Source organism: Stomoxys calcitrans, chromosome 3, assembly GCF_963082655.1.
Source record: "Stomoxys calcitrans chromosome 3, idStoCalc2.1, whole genome shotgun sequence".
NCBI lineage: Eukaryota > Metazoa > Arthropoda > Insecta > Diptera > Muscidae > Stomoxys > Stomoxys calcitrans.
The window spans coordinates 85,358,935-85,382,057 of record NC_081554.1 but is presented as its reverse complement, the minus strand read 5'-3'; the positions used below and the strand labels follow the sequence as shown (position 1 = coordinate 85,382,057).

At 39.4% G+C, this 23,123-nt stretch overlaps 1 protein-coding gene across 4 annotated transcripts; it reads right to left on the bottom strand.

The window, feature by feature from the left end:
- Positions 1 to 6,279: 6,279 nt before the first annotated feature.
- Positions 6,280 to 14,609, bottom strand: LOC131995696 (uncharacterized). Of its 4 annotated transcripts, none has more exons than XR_009397554.1 (3): positions 13,640 to 14,609; positions 13,243 to 13,572; positions 6,280 to 7,055 (listed from the first exon to the last, which is right to left on the bottom strand). XR_009397554.1 is itself a non-coding variant. In XM_059364589.1 (3 exons), exons 2-3 carry the CDS (start codon positions 13,245 to 13,247, stop codon positions 6,665 to 6,667), a joined length of 456 nt encoding a protein of 151 aa, XP_059220572.1. In that variant the 5' UTR covers positions 13,248 to 13,572; positions 13,640 to 13,973; the 3' UTR covers positions 6,280 to 6,664. The 4 variants fall into 4 exon arrangements, 3 of the variants coding, with proteins under 3 accessions (XP_059220572.1, XP_059220570.1, XP_059220571.1); XM_059364589.1 differs by having other exon boundaries at positions 6,280 to 7,115; positions 13,640 to 13,973; XM_059364587.1 differs by lacking the exon at positions 13,243 to 13,572 and having other exon boundaries at positions 6,280 to 7,115; positions 14,327 to 14,609.
- Between the last annotated feature and the right edge of the window lie 8,514 nt (positions 14,610 to 23,123).

Below are 23,123 nucleotides of genomic sequence, written 5' to 3'. Positions count from 1 at the left end.
ATCTTGCCAAAATTTTGCACAACGCTTTCCTCGATGACTACCATATTATCTGAAAAGTTTGCTCAAAATTGGTTCAGAATTAGAAGTAGCTCCCATATATACGTTCGTCAGATTTTGGGTAATTTGCCATAATGTTGTCATCTGTCAACCGTAGTTTTTACAGTTTGAACATATTTGCTCGCCGAGGTCCATCAAAATTGGTTCAGAATTGAATATAGGTCCCACATTGTACTTATAGGGTAGGTGTAGGGAATTATACAGTCGGCACCGCTAACTTTTCCCTTCCTTACTGGTTATAAGTGTAGGTTAGTTGCGGTAGAAAATGATTCAAATCGATTCATGTTTTTATTAAACTGCCATACAAACCGATCTCCCGATTTGAATTCTTTGGTATCTGAAGGAAGAAATCATCCACTTACTCTGATTCCCATATAAAACTACACCTGATTTGACTTCCGGAAAATCTGGAGGATTCCATCTTGTCTATGCAGCGACCAATAAAACGTTTGTATACCTCATACATATTACCATTCTGCAGTACCTGCTAGATAAGCAAAGTTAAAATTCCTGAAAACATGTCTATTATTAAACCATTCTTGCCGGCAACGTTCATCTTCAGTTTTGCAACTCATGCAATACACAGTGAAATTTCAAAAATGTATTCGGTATTCAGAGAGACCTGCAGGACGTCAAAGAACAATAACGTAAATTAATGACATTTTGCTCATAATTGATTATGTTTTGTAAATTATTTTGCATTGCTCTACAACATACCATGCAAAAGGCAAGAAGGACCGAATTTATTTCAACATCTGACTTCTACTTTACTCCGAGCAGGCGACTTCACGTTACGTTCGTTGTGTGCAAATGAGTTGGTATGCCAGCATGAATCGTTTGTACGAACTTTTTATTGAGGCTGAAGATAATTAATATTGCAAAGCTGTTGATATATGGTTGAATTTCTGTTATTATTTCAAGTGTTTTTGAGAAAGCAAGATATGAATGAGAGCAAACTTTCGCTACTTCATCTGTTATATCATTGAATGCACTCAAAATGGCCAAAAGGCCATTGACCATGCTGGCCAACAAATTTTATGTAATTGATTTCGTAAATTGCCTTTTTGCAGATTTTCTTTCATGGGATTTAATTACTGAGTAAAAATCAATACTACATTTAATATAGATTTAATAATTAATTTATTTAAATATATATTTTACTTATTTACCTTGACACCAAAGGTCTATAGACCTATAAGCCTTACGCTCTTTCTACTCAAAACCATGGAAGGTATTGTGTATACCATGATAAAGAAAGTTGCTAAAATGCTTCCTAGGGGTAAAGAACCGAATCGCCTATGCAGAAAGGTCAAAAGGGTCTTGAAGATGGCATACGCCTGGGCTAGGGGGGTCTCAATGTTAGCCCAGAGTAACTGAAATTTGCCTGTTCACAAGGAAGACGATGGTGGGCTAATTTGACACAAAAGGTTTTTTCAACAAATCGGTTACGATATCTGACAAGGCCAAGTAGTTAGAAGTAATCTTGGAAACTGTTTCTGAAGTGTCACAGCTAGGAGCGCATCAAGAAGGCTCGCAGATATTGGGCACTATCCAGACAGCGAGTAGGCTCGAAATTGGAATTGAATCTGAACACAGTCCACTGGCTCTACCGTAGCGTGATAAGACCAATATTTACTTACGCGTGGAAGTGAATGAGTGGACAATGTAGCAGTGAAGGCCAGAAGACTGGCGTTAATAAACTTGGCGACGGCCACGGACGCCCCCGCACTTTACACTGTGTGGAATTTGAATATATCCTTTTTGTTTGGGCTTTCAATAACTGTGCCAAGTTTTGTCGGTTCATAACCTGATATGACTTGCTGAGCCTCTGAAGAGCGCAATACTACTCCATTTGCGGAAACTTTTGGAGGTGATACATTTTTAGAACTTCTAAAAGCATGGGCTTCAGACCCTTTAACGGGAGACCGGTTTATGGCAGCTATATCTAAATATAGTCCGGTCCAAACCATATTTAAGGCGGATGTCGTAAGACCTTAAACTACCCATTGTTACAAATTTCAGCGATATCGGGGACTAATTAAAATTTTTGTGGGCTTCAGAACCTTTATCGGCAGAACTGTCAATATGGCTGCTATATCTAAATATAGTCCGATAAAAATCATATTTGGATCAGATGTTGATAGGTCTAAAAGTACACACTGTTTAAAATTTCAGCAAAATCGGATGAAAAATGAGGTTTTTATGGGCATTAGACCCTTTTCGGCAGATCGGTGTATATGGCAGCTATATCTAAATATAGTCCGATCTGAACCATATTTAGGTAAGATGGGAGGCCTAAAACTACTCACTGTTTAAAATTTCAGCAAAATTGGATGAGAAATTAAGTTTTTATGGGCATTGGACCCTTTATCAGAAAATCGGTCTATATATCAGTTATATCCAAATATAGTCCGATTTGCCCCTTCAAGAACTTGACCAGCGTGCATCAGAAAGACGTATTTGTGCCAAATTTCAGCTCAATATCTCAATTTTTGAAGGCTCTGGAATGATTACAACAGACGGACAAATACACGGACATCGTTAAATCGTCTTAGAATTTTACGACGATACGAAATATATACTTTCTAGGGTTGCAAATTGATAACAGAATGACTAAATGAATATACCCTCTATCCTACGGCGGTGGGTATAGAAATTTTAAATTAAAATTTTAGCGAAATCGGATAATAATTGCGGCTTTTATTGGATTAAGACCCTCAATCGGCAGATCGGTCGACATGGTGGCTATATCTTAATATTGTTCGATCTGGACCATACTAAGGTGTGATGACCAAGGGGTTTAAAAAAACTCACTGTTTTAAGTTATAGTGAAATCGGGTTATAAATGCAGCTGTTATGAGCTGATGTCCTGAGACTTAAACTGTTTTCAATATTTTCAATTTCATCAAAATCGTATAATAAATTCGCCTGTTATGGGCGTAGGACCCTAAACCGGCATATTAATTTAAATGGCAGCTATATGTCAATATGGTCCGATGGGGATATATTCCGTTTGAATATCAGAGCCCCTAATACAACTTCCTGTTTCAAATTTCAGCGAAATCGGGCAAAAATGCGGGATTAAGACCCTAAATTACCAGATCGATCTATATCCCAGCTATACCTATATATAGTCCGATTCAACCCATTCAAGAACTTAAGAGAATAAGAACTAGTCTGTGCTAAATTTTAACTCAATATCTCAATTTTTAAAGGTTTTGATTACAACTGACGGACACACGGACGGACAGACACTCGGATCTTGTTATACCCTCCACCATAGGATGGGGGAATACTAATTTCGTCATTCTGTTTGTAACTCCTCGAAATATTCGACTAAGACCCCATAAAGTGATCGTCATGACATTTTAAGTCGATTTAGTCATGTCCGCCCGTCTGCCCGTAAGTCCGTCCGTCCGTCTGTCTGTCGAAAGCATGCTAACTTTCGAAGGAGTAATGCCAGCCGCTTGAAATTTTGTACAAATACTTAATATTTGTGTAGGTCGGTTGGGATTGTAAATGGGCTATATCGGTCCATGTTTTGGTATAGCTGCCATATAAACCGATATGGGGTCTTGACTTCTTGAGCCTCTAAAGGGCGCAATTCTCATCCGATTTGACTGAAATTTTACATGAGGTGTTTTATTATGACTTCTTACAACTGTGCTGAGTTGAAATCAGTCCATAACCTGATATAGCTGCCATTTAAACCGATCTCGGGTCTTGACTTCTTGAGCCACTAAAGCGCACAATTCTTATCCGATTTGGCTGAAATTTTGCGTGAGGCGTTTTATTATGACTTCCAACAACTGTGAAGAGTATTGTTGAAATCGGTCCATAACCCGATATAGCTGTCATATTAACCGATCTCGGGTCTTGACTTCTTGAGCCTCAAAAGGGCGTAATTATTATCCGATTTGGCTGAAAGTTTGTACAACGGGTTCTTCCATGACCTCCAACATACGTTTCAAATATGGTCTGAAACGGTCTTTAGCCTGATAAAGCTTCCATATAAACCGATCTTCCTATTTTACTTCTTGAGTCCATAAAACGCAAAATTCTTATTCGATTTGGCTGAAATTTTACACATAGACTTCAACTGTGGTCTCCAACATTCAATTCAATTAGCACAATTCTTTTCTTATAGGGTCGAAAAAGTAGATTTCAATATGTTACAAACGGTATGGCTAAATGGATATACCCACTATCCTGTGGTGGTGGGTATACAACTTTTGGCTGAGCCAGGTCGAGGTTTGAACCCAACAGATTTCGCTGACATTAGGGACAGTGAATTGTGTTAGGACTCTCAACATCCTTGATCAATACGGGCTGGATCGGTCCACATTTGGATATAGCTACCATATAGACCGATCTCTCGGGCCCATAAAAAGCTCATTCAGTGTCCGATTTCGCTGAAATTTGGCGTAGTCAATTGCGTTAAGACTCCGTTCTCGCCCAATGTTGTCCAGAACGGTCCAGATTTTGATACAGCTGCGATAAACATCGATCTTTCAATTTAACAGGCATATTTGTTGTCCGATTTTGTTGAAGTTTGGGATATCCCAGTTTAATACGGATAAGATCGGTCTAGATTTGAATGTAGCTGCCATGTATTCCGATCTCCAGATTGAAGACTTCTCCACATTCGTAGCGGCTATTGTCAAGATCGGTGTATTTGAATATAGTACCACATATACTGATCTCCCGATATATGTTCTTGGGACCATAAAAGCACTGAAATTTGGCACATTGAGCTGTACTAGGCCCTTCCACATTCATATTCAATATATAGATATAGCTGCGATAAAGACCGATCTCCGGATTTAAGGCCTTGGTCATATAAAAGGTGCATTTATTGTTCGATTTCGTTAAAATTGACATAGTAAGCCCTTAAATCTATTCGACATTTTTATACCCTACACCACTACTGTGGTAGAGGGTATAATAACTTAGTGAATTAGTTTGTAACACCCAAAAGGAAAAGATTTATACCGATCGACTCAGAATCACTTGCTTATTCGATAAAGCTATGTCCGTCTGTCTGTCCGTCTGTCCATGCTAATTTGTGTACAAATTACAGGTCGCAATTTTCATCAGATCGTCTTAAAATTTGGTATGGGCATGTTTTTCGGCCTAGAGACGAAGCCTATTGAAATTGGAAAAAATCGGTTTAGATCTGGATATAGCTCCCATATATATGTTCGTCCGATTTTCAGTAATGATGCAATAAAATGGTCATTTGTTAACAGATTCTCTCGAAATTTGGCAGGAAGGATTATTTTACGACTCTCGATATAACTGGGGAATTTCATGGAAATCGGTTCAGATTGGGATATAGCTCTCATATATATATATCGCCAGATTTTCACTCCTAGAACCATTGCAAAGGCATTTATTAACCAATCTTTCCAAAACTTTGTACAACGCCATGCTCGACGACTACCACATTATCTGAGAAGTTTGCTCGAAATCGGTTCAGAATAAGATATAGCTCCTATATATATGTTTATCAGATTCTGGGTAATTTGCAATAATGTTGTCATTTGTGAACCGTAGTGATTACAGTTTGAACATATTTCCTCGAAATTTGATAATAACCCATCTGAAAACATCGGCCGAGCCCCATCAAAATTGGTTCAGATTTGGATACAGCTCCCACATTGTACTTATAGGGCAGGTTTAGGGTATTGTACAGGGCTCCGTCCGACTTTTCCCCTCCTTACTGGTTTTGGATTCAGAAGGTGCATTGAATACAAAGAGGACGCAATTCTTATCAGATTTTGGAGAAATTTAGGCCCAAGAGATTTTATATGCAATCCACACATCTTCTTAGTATGGTCATAAAGGACTCATAACTCATTAAGAACATAAAGTTTATTTTAATATTTTTGATGCAATAATTTGTTCTAAAATACCTTAAAATACGTTGATTGCCAGTTTGTAATAATATAGAAAATTCTTTTTTTTTTTACTACTGTTCAATATCAATAAGGGATTTTAGCTATTTGGGAGTAAATGAGCTGGGATTTGTGTCATTAATGTGGAGAAACTTTGCACATGGCAAATTCATACTACGGAGATGTAGTATATTTTTCGTTTTGTTTGAAAATTACTCCAAATTCACTATTTATATTTTTTATTTTATTTCAAATAAAATAAAAGCTTCAAGTTTATTGAGGAATGAATCACCTCACTTGCCTTTTAAATGAAAACCCGAGATGATTGAGTTCAAAATGGGATGATATGGTTGTCTTTTATTTAGAGGGGTGTATGGGATACAACTTACATTTTATGTAGATGATAAAAAGCTGCAGAGAACCAACCACTTGGATGTGATGCTGTAGTAAAAGGAGATCGAGACTTCTTCGTGGCAACACCAAGAAGCATCGGCCTCCACTCAATACAACAACACACAAAGAGGATGGTTAACTTGTTGCCATACTATTAATTTGGAATACTGGGATGTTTCAACAGTGACTTAAAAACTATTACATGGTAATTCAAAATAAGGTAAGGTAAATTAGATAATCAATTCAAATAATTCAAAATAACATCAGAGGGAAACTACTTTCAACATCCTGCCCCCCTTGGCCGGAAAGGGCAACAATTATAGAGCGCGTTTGAGCTGGTTCAATATACGAAAAGCTTTCTCCAGGCACCGTTGAGATTTTTCTGAATTACTGTTATTACCATAACGTAGTCTAGAATTTGCTGAGTTATGACCACCTCTCTCGGCTGGACGCAATTGTGTAGTTGGACGTTGGCATTTGTTTTTTAGAACTCTTCTTCTGTCAGCTCGGCATCGTTCTGGTTGTAGTCTTTGTTGAATTGGTTCATGGAGTAGGGTGTGGTGTCCCCTTTCGCAACGTTGGCATAAATTAGTTGATGTGCACTGCGCTGTTTTATGCGAACGGGCCAAACAATTTAAGCAATACTTATGGCGAACAACAGCACGACGACGATCTTTGACCGCCATTTTTAAGAACTGTCTACAATATCTAAGAGGGTGATAATTTTTACAAATTAGGCATTGATGGATTCTGGAATTTCTTCTGTCCCTGTGGAAGACAAAATTTTGTGTGATGATATGAAATAATGATAATTTCAAATAGGTACGTCTTGACAGAAACGATTGTAAGGAATATTTAAGATTGAGGAGCATTATATGGTAAAATACACAATTTTACTATTGGTCTCCTTATGGTCCCAAGCTGAGTCCTTATATCAGCTACCCGGGCAAGACCGTCTGGTCCTAGATAAACTTTTGTAATGCGACCCAACCGCCATTCACACGGAGGCAAGGAGTCGTCTTTAATAAGGACGAACTGGTCTACGGATAAATTCTTTTGCAAACGCTGCCACTTGTATCTGCTTTGAAGTTCCTTAATGTACTCATCCTTCCACCTCCGAGCAAATTGGTGTTGGATAGATTTGAGTTTATCCCATTTGTCTACAATAGGAAATGTCTCGTCAGTAGCCTCCGGCATAGCAACCATAGGAGCACCTCGTAAAAAGTGACCTGGGGTCAAGGCTAATAATTCCAAAGGGTCGTCCGTCATCGGTGATAGGGGTCGAGAATTTAAGACCGCCTCGATTCGTACTAAAAGGGTGCAAAATTCCTCGAACGTGTATTTGGCATTCTGGGTTACTTTCCGAAAATGCATTTTAAAGGATTTCACCCCAGCTTCCCAAATTCCCCCCATATGTGGGGCATTGGGAGGAATAAAGGTCCACTGAAATCCATGTGTAGCGTACTTTTCAACAATATCCTTGGATATGGCTTTGAGAAAATGGACATATTGGAAATTAAATGCTCTCTCAGCCCCCACAAAATTAGTACCATTATCCGACATCAACTTTTGTGGCAGGCCTCGCCTTCCAACAAATCTTACAAAGGCAGCCCGAAATGAGGCAGATGAAAGGTCCGAGCAGAGTTCCAAATGGATGGATTTCGTACTTAGACAAATAAAAATGCAAACATAACCTTTAAGAAATGTAGCCTGTCGTAGTCGAGACACCTTTATTGGAAATGGTCCCGCGAAATCTAGACCTGTTATGGTGAACGGAGGGGAAAATTTGCTTCGTTCAATAGGCAATGCTGCCATGAACTGTGTTTGGAGGCGCTGTTTATATGCAATGCAAGTTTTGCATTGATGTATGCATTTCTTTATTGCTGATCTAAGCCTCGATACATAATATTCGCTTCGAATTGTCCTTATCATTAGGTTGTGTTCGGCGTGCATCAAAAAAATGTGAGTAAACTCGATTAATAAAGTGCAATATTTGGACTTTACGGGGACTATGATGGGATGGCGTTCGTTAAAGGCGAAATCTGAATTTGAGATTCTGCCTGAGGCTCTGAGTACCCCACATTTATCAATAAAAGGATTTAGAGAATATAAAGGACTTTTCTTGCTAATAGGTTTTGACGTCAAAAGTGAATGATATTCCTTGCCATAGTACTGCCTTTGGGCCAAAGTAATTAGCAAGTTTTTTGTTTCGGTGAATTCGGAATGTGTTATAATTTTGGAGTCTTGAGTGTGTTGTTGTCGTTTTTCTTTGTGGGAGTTATGCAAAAACCTTCGTACATAGCAAATTACTCGTATGGCGCGGTCCCACCTTGAAAATCTTTCTAAGGGATCTACAATTTCGTTCATATGGAAAACATTTATCTTTTTCTTTTCGGGCGGGTCAATATATGCAGGAAGAGACTTTGGCCATTCGTTTGGCGGCTCTATAAGCCATGTTGGACCCTTCCACCACAAGGAATTCTGCATGAGGTCCATAGTATTACAACCCCTAGAACCCACATCTGCTGGATTGTCTGCTGATCGAATGTGACGCCATGAAATGTTACCAATATTTCGAATAATTTCTGCTGTCCTATTAGCGACGTATGTCTTCCATGATGATGGCGGTTTTTCTAACCAGCCGAGGACAATCGATGAGTCACACCATAAGTAGAGGTCATAATTATTTATCGGGAGTTGAGACAGTACTTTTTTCACCAACCGAGAGAGAAGTAGAGCACCACACAATTCCAGTCTTGGTAGACTTACGGGTTCTAGCGGAGCCACTTTAGTTTTTGACACAAATAAATTAGATTCCGTTGATTGATTTCTTTGGACACGTAAGTAGATAACCGCGCAATACGCCTTCTCAGACGCGTCACAGAAACCGTGAATCTGCGTAGAGACAAGGGGGGCAAACTTTACCCAGCGAGGAATATGTATGTTGGGTATTAGCTGTATGTTATCTACAAATTGATTCCACTTGAGCAGGGTATTGGGTTTGACGCTTTCATCCCACTTAGTTCCTTCCAACCAGAGATGTTGTAGGAGCATTTTTGACTGGATTATAATGGGCGAAATCCACCCCGCCGGGTCAAATATTTTTGCGACAGTGGACAGTATTTTTCTTTTTGTAATATCTAATTGTTTTTCTATGGGTTCTATTTTATATGAAAAACAATCTTTCAGCGCGTTCCACTGTATTCCAAGCGTTTTAGTACCGCTTGTTTCTGCGAACTTGAGAAAGTCACAATCTAAGAGTGATTCGTTGGGAACGGATTCCAGTATATCTTTGGTGTTTGCCGATATTTTTCTCAAATGAAATCCAGCAGATTCCAATACCGTAATGATTTGAGAGAGCACTTTTATAGCCGAATTTAAATCATGAGAGCCTGTCAGAATATCGTCTACGTATGTCTCATTTCTTAAAATATGTGCTGCCTGAGGAAAACGATCCTCAGAGTCTTTGGCAAGCTGTAATAATGTCCTGATGGCTAAATATGGTGCACAATTTACACCAAATGTCACCGTTCGGAGTGTGAAGTCTTGAATGGGATCGCATGGGTTCATCCGAAAGACGATTCGTTGAAAGGGAGTGTCTCCATCATGGACCAAGATCTGGCGATACATCTTTTCTATATCACCGCAAAAAACGTACTGATATAGCCGCCAATTAACGATCAGGGTCATGAGGTCCAGTTGTAGGGTTGGTCCAACTAATAAGATGTCATTTAAGGAGTTGCCTGAGTTACTTTTCCTTGAAGCATTGAAGACTACCCTTAGCTTAGTACTCCGACTGTCGGGCTTCATAACCGCATGGTGAGGCATATAATATGAGTGAAATGAACCTTGGGAAATTATTTCCTGAGATGATGTTGGTGTCATATGACCAAGTGTCAAATATTCGGCCAAAACATTTCGATAAGTTTCGGCACACTCGGAATTTTTTTTCAAAGAATTTTCCATACCAATAAACTGGATGAGGGCTTTAGAACGAGAACACCCCAAAGGCATCTCCCGTGGAAACCCAGGTTTGAATGGAAGTTTAACCACATATCGGCCATCCTTATTCCTATACGTGGTCTTCACATACAGAGATTCGCAGAACTCATCTTCTTTCGAAAAGGGAATCTTATTCGGTATCTCTTCCTGCTCCCAAAATCTTCTGAGTTGTGTACTAATGGCTTCGTCATCCATTTCAGAAATTCCAATGGAGAATGCCGAAACAGATTGACACTGAATAGGCCCGCTAATAATCCAACCGAATATTGTGGCTTGAGCAAGGAGAGATTCAGAAATCTTACGTAACCCGTTTATGAGAAGAGAGGGCATCACATCGCTGCCGAGGAGCAAGTCTACATTCCCAGGAGTGTAGAAATCAGGGTCTGCGAGTTCCAAACCCTCTATGCCACTAAAATTGGTTTGTGACTTGGCTATCTCGAAATTAGGTAAAAGCCTTGTGATTCTTGGGACAACTATCGCTCCCAAATTCACCTCAATCTCATGCTTCTCTGAATACAGAGTTAACGAACATATGGAATTAGAATTTGCCACAATTTCACCACCCATTCCATGGATCTGGAAATTCTTATTCTCAACCACAAGCTTTAATCGCTGCTGAAGAGTCTTCGAAACAAAAGAGCGCTCAGAGCCTTGATCAAGAAAAGCTCTTGCTTTTAACAAATCACCATTGTGCTTTATTTGGACAACAGCAGTAGGTAGCAAAGTGTTTCCTTTCCAAGAATTGTCAGCATTAGAAGTAAAGTGTGAAGCTGTTTCCAAAGTTACATTGCTGTGATGCGTATAAGAAGAATCCGGGGCTTCTTCTGGGGCCTGAGATTCGTCGCTAACCGGTGATTTTGGACTATAGCTTTTTTGATTAGAACTAGCTCCATTTCGGGTAAAATGCAGTAGTGAATGATGGTTCTTGTTACAAGTGTTGCATGTGAATTTGCTCTGACAGTTCTTCCGAGTATGAGTATAAGAGAGACAATTAATGCATATGTTATTTAAGGAGACAAATGTGCTTCGAGATTGTGGGTCAAGCTTTTTAAATTCTGGGCATTGTTTCAATGGGTGGTTAAGTTTGCATATCTTGCACGGGAAACTGGCTTCATCCTTGGTCACAGTAGTACTTTCCCTATGAATTTCTTTAGTTGCAGGTCGTGCATCTTGAATGCTATTCAAACGTTCCACCACTTCATACCTATGTGAGAGAAAGGTGTCCATTTGTTCCCATTCTGGAAGTTCCTTGTGAGATTTCAGGGACTGTTCCCACAGGGAGAGAGTTTCGTGGGGAAGTTTAGTGGAGCAAATGTAAATAAGTATAGGATCCCAGTCCTTTGTCGAGATATTCTGCGCCTTCAGAGCAGAGAGGCAGTCATTAATTGTGCTTCGCAAGTATTGAAGGTACTCACAACTTTCGGAAGTAATGGGAGGTAAATTTAGAAGAATTTTAAGTTGATTGTCCACTAATATCCTTTTATTTTCGTACCTCATACGCAAAGCCTCCCATGCTAAGCAAAAATTTTCACCGCAGAGCTTATACTTCTTCACAATCTCTCCTGCCTGCCCGCGACACTTGAGGCGGAGGTGATAAAGCTTTTGAACAGGCGGTAGTCTAGGGTGATCGACATATACCGCAGAGAACATGTCTCTAAATGCTGGCCATTCTTCGTAGCCTCCATAGAACAGCTCCGTGTCGCAGGGAGGTACCTTTATAGCTAAATCGGTAGCTGGAATGTCATTCGCTATAAAGGAGGAGCTTATAGGGGAAGCAACAAAAGTTTTCTGCAAGTCGAAGATATTCGCCTTACAATTATGAAAGGACTTCGTGCATGTGCTATATTTGCCTCGTGCCGCTTCCAATGACTTCTGGTCAAGGTCGCCCTTCTTATTGATAAGAAGTTCCTTATATGACCTTTGCACCTCTGACCATCGATGGTTCAAGTCATGCAAATTTACCTCAAGCATTGAGTCCGTAATTTCAGTCTTTGCAAGGTTATCAAATTCCGAACAAAATATTACCAAATCATCGGAATAAAATGTAAAATCCTCCATAATGGTTTGTGTCTTGGCTTAAAAGAGGAATATAAAACTCAGGTATTGTGAATTCAAACGGGGTTATCTCTTAAAACAAAGGGATTGTTTATCAATTGGGTCCAAAAAATACTGATTCAAACCAATACTGCGTGTATATTATCTTTACATTGCAATTAGAAGAAAACAGATTCCGCATGCAGGGGGCAATACAAGTTATTGTAGATGAATTTCATACCAGTTAAAACGTCCAGCATGTGTGCCAAAAATTAGTCTCTAGCGGCCTTTATAAGGGTTCTAATCGAGAATAGATTTATAAATTAGAATCAAATACTATTGCATAGTACAACTCCAGTTAACATAAATAACCAGCTTGTGCAAAAGGTGAAAAATTATATATGGTACCAAATGTGTGTTATTGTGAATCACTAATGTAGAAATAGTGTGGCGTACTTTAAGGATGATTCCAGTTTATTATTCCAGATTCCATTTAGAATAAATGGAGATCTGTGATTGTTCAAAGGTGGTTATTGTGTTGGGCATTTGCATTCAACAATTATTAGTCTAATCGGAATGTGTTGAGTTTCTCCTATATTGGCTTATAAACATGCAAAAAAAAAAAATTGATGACGCCTATTGTGAATGTTGGTGAAAATGTGTTAGGCTTTGATGGTGTGTCCAGAAATCTGTAGGCAAATGTAGTAAAACTATCATGAAACTAAATTCTACCGAAAGATGGTAGTTTTCGTTCGCCTGTATCTTTCTCGGAGGGAACTTGGATTGTTCATCCGTAAGAAATGAGATGGTTCATATTTTTTCACTTATCTTTCTAGCTAAAAATTGGAATTGGACTTACATCATTAATCCAGCGGGACATCACCAAAGAAAATATACTGCTGACGAGGTGGTGCAGTTGAAAGGGTTTAGAAATTGTGTGTCCCTGTCTATTGACTTGGAGGAATGAGTCGGTGAGAACAATTTAGTTGTACAAGCCTTTCGAAATTTTGTCGCCTCCTCTTTTAAACAGGGATGTACATACATTTAGATAACGTGGTTCAGGCGAAGACTACGTATTTATGTACGTTCTGTATGTTTTCCAAAAGAAATATTGGATATTATTCACATTACTTTATGCGATGATGGGGCTTCCTGTAATTGGAAGTTACGATGCCGCCGCCTTTATTATCTATAAAGAATAGAAGGAGAATGGGGAAGGTGGTCTTTTGCCGAAATAGTAATTAATTTGCGTATACCGATTAATTAATTTTGTGGTTTTGCTGAAGTGTACAGTTCCTGCAGAATGTGCCCGTTTCCAAGGTTGGTGGCCTTGAACCGTTACCTACACGTGTCAGGGCCTTGTAACTAAAAATTTCAGCAATTCTTCGCGTTCTCGTTGCGTGGGATGGAGAACAATAGTTTTCCACCGATTTCACGATCTTGAACTAACTTTCCGTTGTCTGATGAAAAATATTTAATAAAAACTTATAATTCTCCTTTCGGTCTTGGCACATGTAAAAAAACGACAGTTTGACATTTGTTACAGCGAGTTAGGGTTTCCGTGATACTAACAAAATGAACTTTTGAGGTATTTAACCATTAAGCTGTGTTCAATAAAGGTTCGAAGGACCATGTTCAATATCAATAAGGGATTTTAGCTATTTGGGAGTAAATGAGCTGGGATTTGTGTCATTAATGTGGAGAAACTTTGCACATGGCAAATTCATACTACGGAGATGTAGTATATTTTTCGTTTTGTTTGAAAATTACTCCAAATTCACTATTTATATTTTTTATTTTATTTCAAATAAAATAAAAGCTTCAAGTTTATTGAGGAATGAATCACCTCACTTGCCTTTTAAATGAAAACCCGAGATGATTGAGTTCAAAATGGGATGATATGGTTGTCTTTTATTTAGAGGGGTGTATGGGATACAACTTACATTTTATGTAGATGATAAAAAGCTGCAGAGAACCAACCACTTGGATGTGATGCTGTAGTAAAAGGAGATCGAGACTTCTTCGTGGCAACACCAAGAAGCATCGGCCTCCACTCAATACAACAACACACAAAGAGGATGGTTAACTTGTTGCCATACTATTAATTTGGAATACTGGGATGTTTCAACAGTGACTTAAAAACTATTACATGGTAATTCAAAATAAGGTAAGGTAAATTAGATAATCAATTCAAATAATTCAAAATAACATCAGAGGGAAACTACTTTCAACAACTACCTAAACGAATGCTTAGTCCATATTTAATGTTTTATATCTTTTAAACTTTCATCGTAGATTTGCAAATTGTGTGTATGTGTGTGTGCAAGGAGACCTTCATTAACTAAAACTGAGACATAAGGTAAGTTAAATTTTATTACTTTGCCCTGACACAACACATGTTTCTTAATATAAATGAACGATCTACGTGTACATTATAGACACGTAGATAAACTTCATGTCAGATTATATTCAAAACAAAATCAAAAAGTAAACTTTTTTAGCAAAATTACTTTGGTAACATTTTGCAATAGAGTACAACAACAAAAAAACACACACACAACTTTATTTTATGAGACCTTCATCAACTTTGACAAAATGTTGAGACTTCATCCAGCTGCTAATACACGCATCGAGGTTGATGCCAACAATACAGCAGGATACCAGTACCTATGTAAGATTTTTTTGGGATATTGCAAAAGTGAATAACATAACACACACGCTTTTCAACGAGGACATCATCATCATCATCTCATAGCCATGGAGGGGCAGCGGAATTATGAGCTTAATACAAAAGTAAACTTAAACTTTCTGAAAAGTGGATGATTTAATGGGGTCATAACATAGACTACTGCAAGAATATGGCATGGTTTAAGTTTCGATGGCAGAGTACTTACTTATGTGCGTACAATACTATGGGGACAAGGTCGCTAATGGCAATCCCTAAATCTAGAATCTGGGTACCCCGGTCCAGAGTGACCTGGTTGTGAGTTGAATTGGTAAGCTTGGGCGGTTAACAGATGGCGTGTGTTTTGGATATAACAAAGACGGGCGCAGAATGCAAACTCAGTGAGGTGTGGTTCAGTGAACGAAAGCAAGAAGAGGCTCAGCTTCACACCGAAGGGTGCGATAGTAAATTTGCCCAAGAACATTCGACAGTTTGTCTACTACTTTTCTTAAAACGATCGGTAGGATGACGATAATCCTATAGGGGGAAGCGGATCGTGAGAAGAGGAAGTGGGAAGGTGGTGAGTATGGCTTTCCATGTCATTATTGTTTACATAGGACTACGGATGCACTTTGTGCGGAAGGCATTCGTGGCTAACTGACTCTGGCACTTTAATGCGGTTCGGTACCGGACTCAATCACCTTCGTCTTAACAGACAAAACAAAACAAGTAAAACGGCGTTAAGTTCGGCTGGGCCGAACTTTGGATACCCACCACCTCGGGTATATATGTAAACCACCTTTCGTCACATTCCGGTGAAATATTCATACCTTATGTCCCAAAGCAACTATATAGAAATATGTTCCGATTTGGACCAAATACTAATACAAATCATCGTTCAATTGTGTATAACAAAATATTGATCCTTTTAGTAGCTATATCTAAAAATAAACCGATCTGAACCATATACGACGCGGATGTCGAAAAGCCTAACATAAGTCACGGTGTCAAATTTCAGTTAAATCGGATAATAAATGGGTCTTTTATGGGGCCAAGACTTCTAATCGAGATATCGGTCTATATGGCAGCTATATGCAAATTTTGATCGATCTAGAACAAATTGCAAAAATATGTGAGGGGGCTTAACTCAACTCTCTGTCCAAAATTTCGGCAACATCGAACAATAAATGCGCCCCAAAACCTTAAATCGAGAGATCGGTCTATATGGCAGCTATATCCAAATCTGGAGCGATCTGAGCCAAATTTAAGAAGAATTGCGAAGGACAAAACACAAGTCACTGTCTCAAATTTCGGCGACAACGGACAACAAATGAGCCTTTTATGGGCCCACAACTTTAAATCGAGAGATCGGTCTATATGGCAGCTATATCTAAATCTGGACCGATCAAAACCAAATTTAAGAAGGATGTTTAAGGTTCTAACACAACTCACTGTCTCAAATTTCAGCAAAAATGGCCAATGAATACGCCTTATATGGGCTCAAAACCTTAAATCGAGAGATCGGTCTATATGGCAGCTATATCCAAATCTGGACCGATTAGGGCCAAGTTGCAGAAAACTCTCGAAGAGCCTAACACAAATCACTGTCCCAATTTTCGGCGAACTCGGACAACAAATGCTCCTGTTAGTGGCCCAAAACCTTAAATCGAGAGATCGGTCTATATGGCAGCTATATCCAAATCTGAACCGATCTGTGCCATATTGCAGAAGTATATCAAGGGGCTTAACTTAACGCACTGTCCCAAATTTCGGCGACATGCCCCTTTTATGGGCCCAAAACCCTAAATCGGAGGTTCGGTTTACATGGCAGCTATGGACCGATGGGCCGATCTTGGCCAAAAAGGATGTCGAAGGTCCTAACACAACCTCCTGTCCCAAATATCAGCAAAATCGGATAATAAATGTGGCTTTTATGAGCCTAAGGCCCAAAATAGGCGGATCGGTCTATATGGGGGCTATATCTAGATATAGTCGGATATAGCCCGTCTTCGAATTTAACCTGCTTATGGATAAAAAAAGAATCTGTGCAAAGTTTCATCTCAATATCTTTAATTTTAAAGACTGAAGCGTGATTTCAACAGACAGACTGCCAGACGGACGGACATGTCTAGATCGTCTTAGATTTTTATGCTGATTAAGAATATATATACTTTATAGGGTCGGAAATGGATATTTCGATGTGTTGCAAACAGATTGACAAAATGAATATACCCCCATCCTTCGGTGGTGGGTATAAAAAGAGATGGAGGAAGCATAGAGCCTTGTGGTACTCCTGCGGTCAATCTATGTTCATCTGATGAGAACCCATCTATAACAACTCTTATAGTGCGACCCTTAAGAAAGCTCGATATAAATCAAGCGAATTCATTGCCGACACCAAAAGCGACAAACATTGAAAGGAGTGCACCGTTCCAGACCCTGTCAAATGCCTTAAAGATATCCAGATCCACGACCTTGTTCTCACCGAACTGGTGAATAGGGAGACTTCAACTTTCCGACAGGAACGCCATCCGGTCACCCTTAGAGCAATTTTTCGGAACCCATACTCCCAAAAGGTGTCGTACTTCGGCATGCCGTTCGGACTCGGCTATAAAAAGAAAGTCCCTTATCATTGAGCTTAGAACTTGAATCGGTCTGCACTCATTGATAGTTGAGAAGTTTGACCCTGTTCCTTAATGGAATATTCATGGGAAAAATTTGCAATTTTACATACAGTCGGTCTCTAAAGAGACCATTGGACTCTAAGTGTCTCACATGATGGTGATTAACCATTCTCTCCATCTCGGAAAGCGCGTTATATAATGCTATTGGTCGGTTATGCGCAGGGTTGGTCGCCTCACCCTTCTTGGGTTTAAGCTGCACGTTCGCAATCTTCCAACGGGAAGTGAAAACACCCGCACGGTAAGCAATGTTGAAAAGATTGCGTAAAGGACGAGCGAGCATCGAAGATCACTTGCATAGAACAAGAGATGATATGCCATCCGGGCCCGGGGATTTATTTACGTCGAGATCCGCAAGAACCCTTTTGATTCTACGTGTTCGAAAATATATCTGAGGCATGGAACTAGATACGTCTTCAATAACGGGGAGTGTTTGATCGCTTTCCGGCAGGGAAGAGTTTCCCACAAACATGTCAGCCAGCAGGTTAGCCTTATCAACCGGGTAAGTGAATATCTGGTTCAATGAGTGTAGGGATAGCTGATTTGTTGCCCTTTACTCTTTTCACAAACGACCAAAAGCTCTTAGTTTTCATTGGAGAAGCAAGAACTTTGGAACGCAGACGCTGTTCATGCAGAAACTTTTCCCGTCTAAGTGCTCTGGCACATGAAGATCTAGTCTGTTTGCGCAACAATTAATGGCATTTTTATACCCTCTACCATAGGAAGGGGGTATACTAGTTTCGTCATTCTATTTGTAACACCTTGAAATATGCGTCTAAGACAATATATAGTATATATATTCTTGATCGACATGTCATTTTAAGTCGATCTAGCCATGTCCGTTCGTCTGTCCGTCCGTCCGTCTGTCCGTCTATCTGTCGAAAGCACGCTAACATTCGAAGGAATAATGCTAGGCGCTTGAAATTTTGCACAAACACTTTTTAGTAGTGTAGGTCGGTTGTGAACGTTAATGGGTCAAATCGGTCAATGTTTTGATATAGCTTCCATCTAAACAGATCTTGGGTCTTGAATTCTTGAGCCTCTAGAGGGCGCAATTCTTATTTGATTTGTCTGAAATTTGCACGTGGTGTTTTGTTATGCATTCCAGTAACTGTGTTATGTATGATTCAAATCGGCCACTTCCAACAACTGTGCTAAGCATGGTTCAAATCGGCCGATGTTTTGATATAGCTGTCATATAAACAGATCTTGGGTCTTGACTTCTTGAGCCTCTAGAGGACGCAATTCTTGTACGATTTGACCGAAATTTTGCATGAGGTGTTTTGTTATGCCTTCCAGTAACTGTGTTAAGTATGGCGTAAATCGGTTAATAATCTGGTATAGCTGTCATATAAACCAATTTTGGATCTTGACTTCTTGAGCAAATAGAGCGCACAATTCTCATCCGATTTGGCTGAAATTTTGCATGAGGTGTTTTGTTATGCATTCCAGTAACTGTGTTAAGTATGGCGTAAATCGGTACATAACCTGATTAAGCTGCCATATAAACCGATCTGGGATCTTGACTTCTTGAGCCTCTAGAGGGCGCAATTGTCATCCGATTTGGCAGATATTTTGTACCTTCAATATACGTGTTTAATATGGTCTGAATCGATCTATAGCTTGATACAGCTCCCATATAAACCTATCTCCCGATTTAGCTTCTTGAGCCCCTACAAGGCGCAATTCTTATCCGGATGAACTGAAATATCGCACAATGACTTCTACAATGTTCAGCATTCATTTATGGTCCGAATCGGACTATAACTTGATATAGCTACACCTCCTCCTCTGTCTATATTTATTCTTCTTTGTTTGCCTAAAAAGAGATACCGCGCATAGAACTCGACAAATGCGATCCATGGTGGAGGGTATATAAGATTCGGCCCGGCCGAACTTATCACGCTCTTACTTGTTATTTATACTCCAATTTCTGAATGCCTCCTCTTTGGATCTGATAGCATTACAGCACGTCTTGTTAAATCAACTTTTGTCCTTTGATTTAACCAAAATTATTTTATGACTTGCTGCTTCAAGTCATTCTGCTCGGCAAAGATCTCGCCGTATTGGCCCTCCAGAGTCATGCGGCCCGAATGGGAAAGCCAGTAGGAGTTATGGACACTAAAATCCCCAGACTAGAACTTATATTCAATATTTCATCGACCTGAAATAAAAAAATGCACCATCCAACCAACGGACGTCGCTACATTTCCTCACAAAGTATTGATAACTTACGAATAAAAGTTTAAATAAAAACACACAAACACGTTAGGGTTCCAGCTGTTATCATCATCACAATCCATCATAAAAAAATCCATCATATTTATATTGTAGTTGCTGTAAGCCAGCGACTAGTCTTACGAAGTTTGACACAATTTTATGGAATATTCTTGAAAGGTACTTGTCGCACTCATGTAAGTTTTTCTGAAGGTTGTGCGTGCAAGAATTTGCAACATACAAAATAGAGTTCTTAATCCATTAAATTCCCACCCTTTATCAAAGTATTTGAACTCGCATAACCTGTAATGGAATAAAAGTAGAAACAATAGTGCAATAGGTAAACTGAAAAAGCTAAAGTTCTTGGTCATAAAGGTAATGTTTCAGCAACAGACTGTAACGCTACATCAACAGAAGGTAGTATAAAAAGTTGGGTAATTTAGAAAAAGGACTAGTAAAATTTGATAAATTTGCCCGGGCCGAAACTTGGATAACCGTCACTATGGATTTTGCTAAAAAATTATACAAACAGTGTTTAGTTGAAGCGCATAATTTTACTTTTCGTCCCAAATTTCTGCCAAACCAGAAAAAAGTTGAAGTTTCTAGAAACAGTAGGAGCCTAATCGGAAAATGGATTTTATATCAGACTATAGGCTGATTTGGACAATACTTACCAAATCAAAATACTAATTGCAAAATTTCAGCCAAATATTCCAACATATAGGAGTTATCTCAGGTTATATTTCGCTTTGTACCATCAGCACGTTGGTAGTCGTAACAGAACACCGCATGAAAAATTTCAGACCAATCGAATGAAAAGTGTAGCTTCTAAAGGCTCAAAATGTCAAATCGGGAATGTCGAAGGATGACGTTAGTGTACAAAAAAAAAAAAAACAAGTCACAAGTAAAAAGACATTAAGTTCGGCCGGGCCGAACTTTGGATTTCATATATACCCGAGGTGGTGAGTACACCTCGGGTATATACGAAATCCCCCTTTCGTCACAAACCGGTGAAAATTGGATAGCTTATGCACCCAAATTCGACGCTAATAAATATAAGTCATTGTTGAATATTTTATTTCAAATTTCAACAAAATCGGGTAATAAATAAAGCTTCTATGAGCTTCAGACCCTTAATCGGCACATCGGTCTATACGACCGCTATATCTAAATAAATACAGTCCGATCTTCACCATATTTTTGTCGGATTAAACTACTATTGTTTCAAATTTCAGCGAAATCGGATAAAAAATAAAGCTTTTATTCGCTTCAAACCCTTTATCGGGATATCGGTCTACATGGCAGCTATATCTAAATACAGTCTCGTATCAGTCGATTCGTCCCATATTTAAGAAGGATGTCAGGAGAACCAAGACTACCCACTGTTTCAAATTTCAGCGAAATTGGATAATAAATAGAGATTTTATGGGCTTAAGACCCTATATCGGCAGATCGGTCTATATGGCAGCTATATCTAAATATACCCCGGTCTGAACCATATTTGGGTCTTATGCTAGCAGGAGTAAAACTACTCAATGTTTTAAATTTCAGCGAAATCGGTTAAAAAGAAGCTTTTATGGGCTTTAGACACTTTATCTGGAGATCGGTCTGTATGGCAGCTATACCTAAATATACTCAGATTTGATCCATTTTTAGGTCAGATATCAGGAGGCCTTATATAACCCTCTGTTTCAAATTTCAGCGAAATTGGGCAATAAATAAAGCTTTTATGGGCTTCAGACCTTTTATCGAGAGATCGGTGTATATGGAAGCTATATATAAATATAGTCCGATATGGACTATATTTGAATCAGAAGTCGGGAAGCCTAAAACTACTCACTGTTTCAAATTTAAGCGAAATAAGTTCGGCAGTGCCGAATCTTATATACCCTCCACCATGGATCGCATTTGTCGAGTTCTTTTCCCGGGCTCTCTTTTTAGGCAAAAAAGGATGTAAGAAACGATTTGCTCTGCTATTAGAGCGATATCAAGATATAGTCCGGTTTGCACCACAATTATATTATATGTTGGAGACCTGTGTAAAATGTTAGCCAATTCGAATAAGAATTGCACCCTGTGGGGGCTCAATAAGTAAAATAGAGATATCGATTTATATGGGAGCTGTATCGGGCTATAGACCGATTCAGACCATAATAAACACGTATGCTGGTCATGAGAGGATCCATCGTAGAAAATTTCAGGCAAATCGGATAATAATTGTGACCTCTAGAGGCTCAAGAAGTCAAGAACCTAGTTAGGTTTATATGGCGGATATATCAGGTTATGAACCGATTTGAACCTTATTTGATACAGTTGTTGAAAGTAAGAATAAAATACGTCATGCAAAATTGTGCCCTCTAGAAGATCAAGAAGTCAAGTCCCCAGTTCTGTTTATATCACAGCTATATCAGGTTATGGACGGATTTGAATCATACTTGGCACAATTGTTGGATATCATAACAAAACACGTCGTGCAAAATTTCATTCCAATCGGATAAGAATTGCGCACTCGAGAGGCTCAAGAATTCAAGACCCAAGATTGGTTTATATGGCAGCTATATCAGGTTATGGACCGATTTGGCCCATTTACAATCCCAACCGACCTACACTAATAAAAAGTATTTGTGCAAAGTTTCTTGCGCATAGCTTTACTCCTTCGAAAGTTAGCGTGCTTTCGACAGACAGACGGACGGACGGACGGACAGATGGGCGGACGGACGGACGGACGGACGGACAGACGGACGGACAGACGGATGGACGGACGGACAGACGGACGGACGGATGGACGGATGGACGGACGGACAGACGGACGGACGGATGGACGGACGGACAGACGGACGGACGGACAGACGGACGGACATAGCTAGATCGACTGACAATAAAATGACACGACGATCAAGAATATGTATACTTTATGGGGTCTTTCTTGCGCATAGCTTTACTCCTTCGAAAGTTAGCGTGCTTTCGACAGACAGACGGACGGACGAACGGACGGACGGACAGACATACTGATTCGCTCTAGCCAAGTCCATCCGTCTGTCGAAATCACGATAGCGATTGAACGCGTAAATTTACACGCTTGAAATTTGGCACAGATACTTAATGTTGATGTAGGTCATTGGGGACTGCAAATGGATAGATTTAGATATAGCTCCCATATTACCCGATTTCCCGATT

Excerpts from the sequence above, each read along its gene's own strand:
- LOC131995696 (XM_059364587.1), bottom strand. The coding sequence starts at position 14,427 with ATGCTTCTTGGTGTTGCCACGAAGAAGTCTCGATCTCCTTTTACTACA. Across the intron at positions 7,116-14,326 it reads TTTTATCATCTACATAAAAT|GGACAGAAGAAATTCCAGAA; the intron begins GTAAGTTGTATC and ends TGTCTTCCACAG.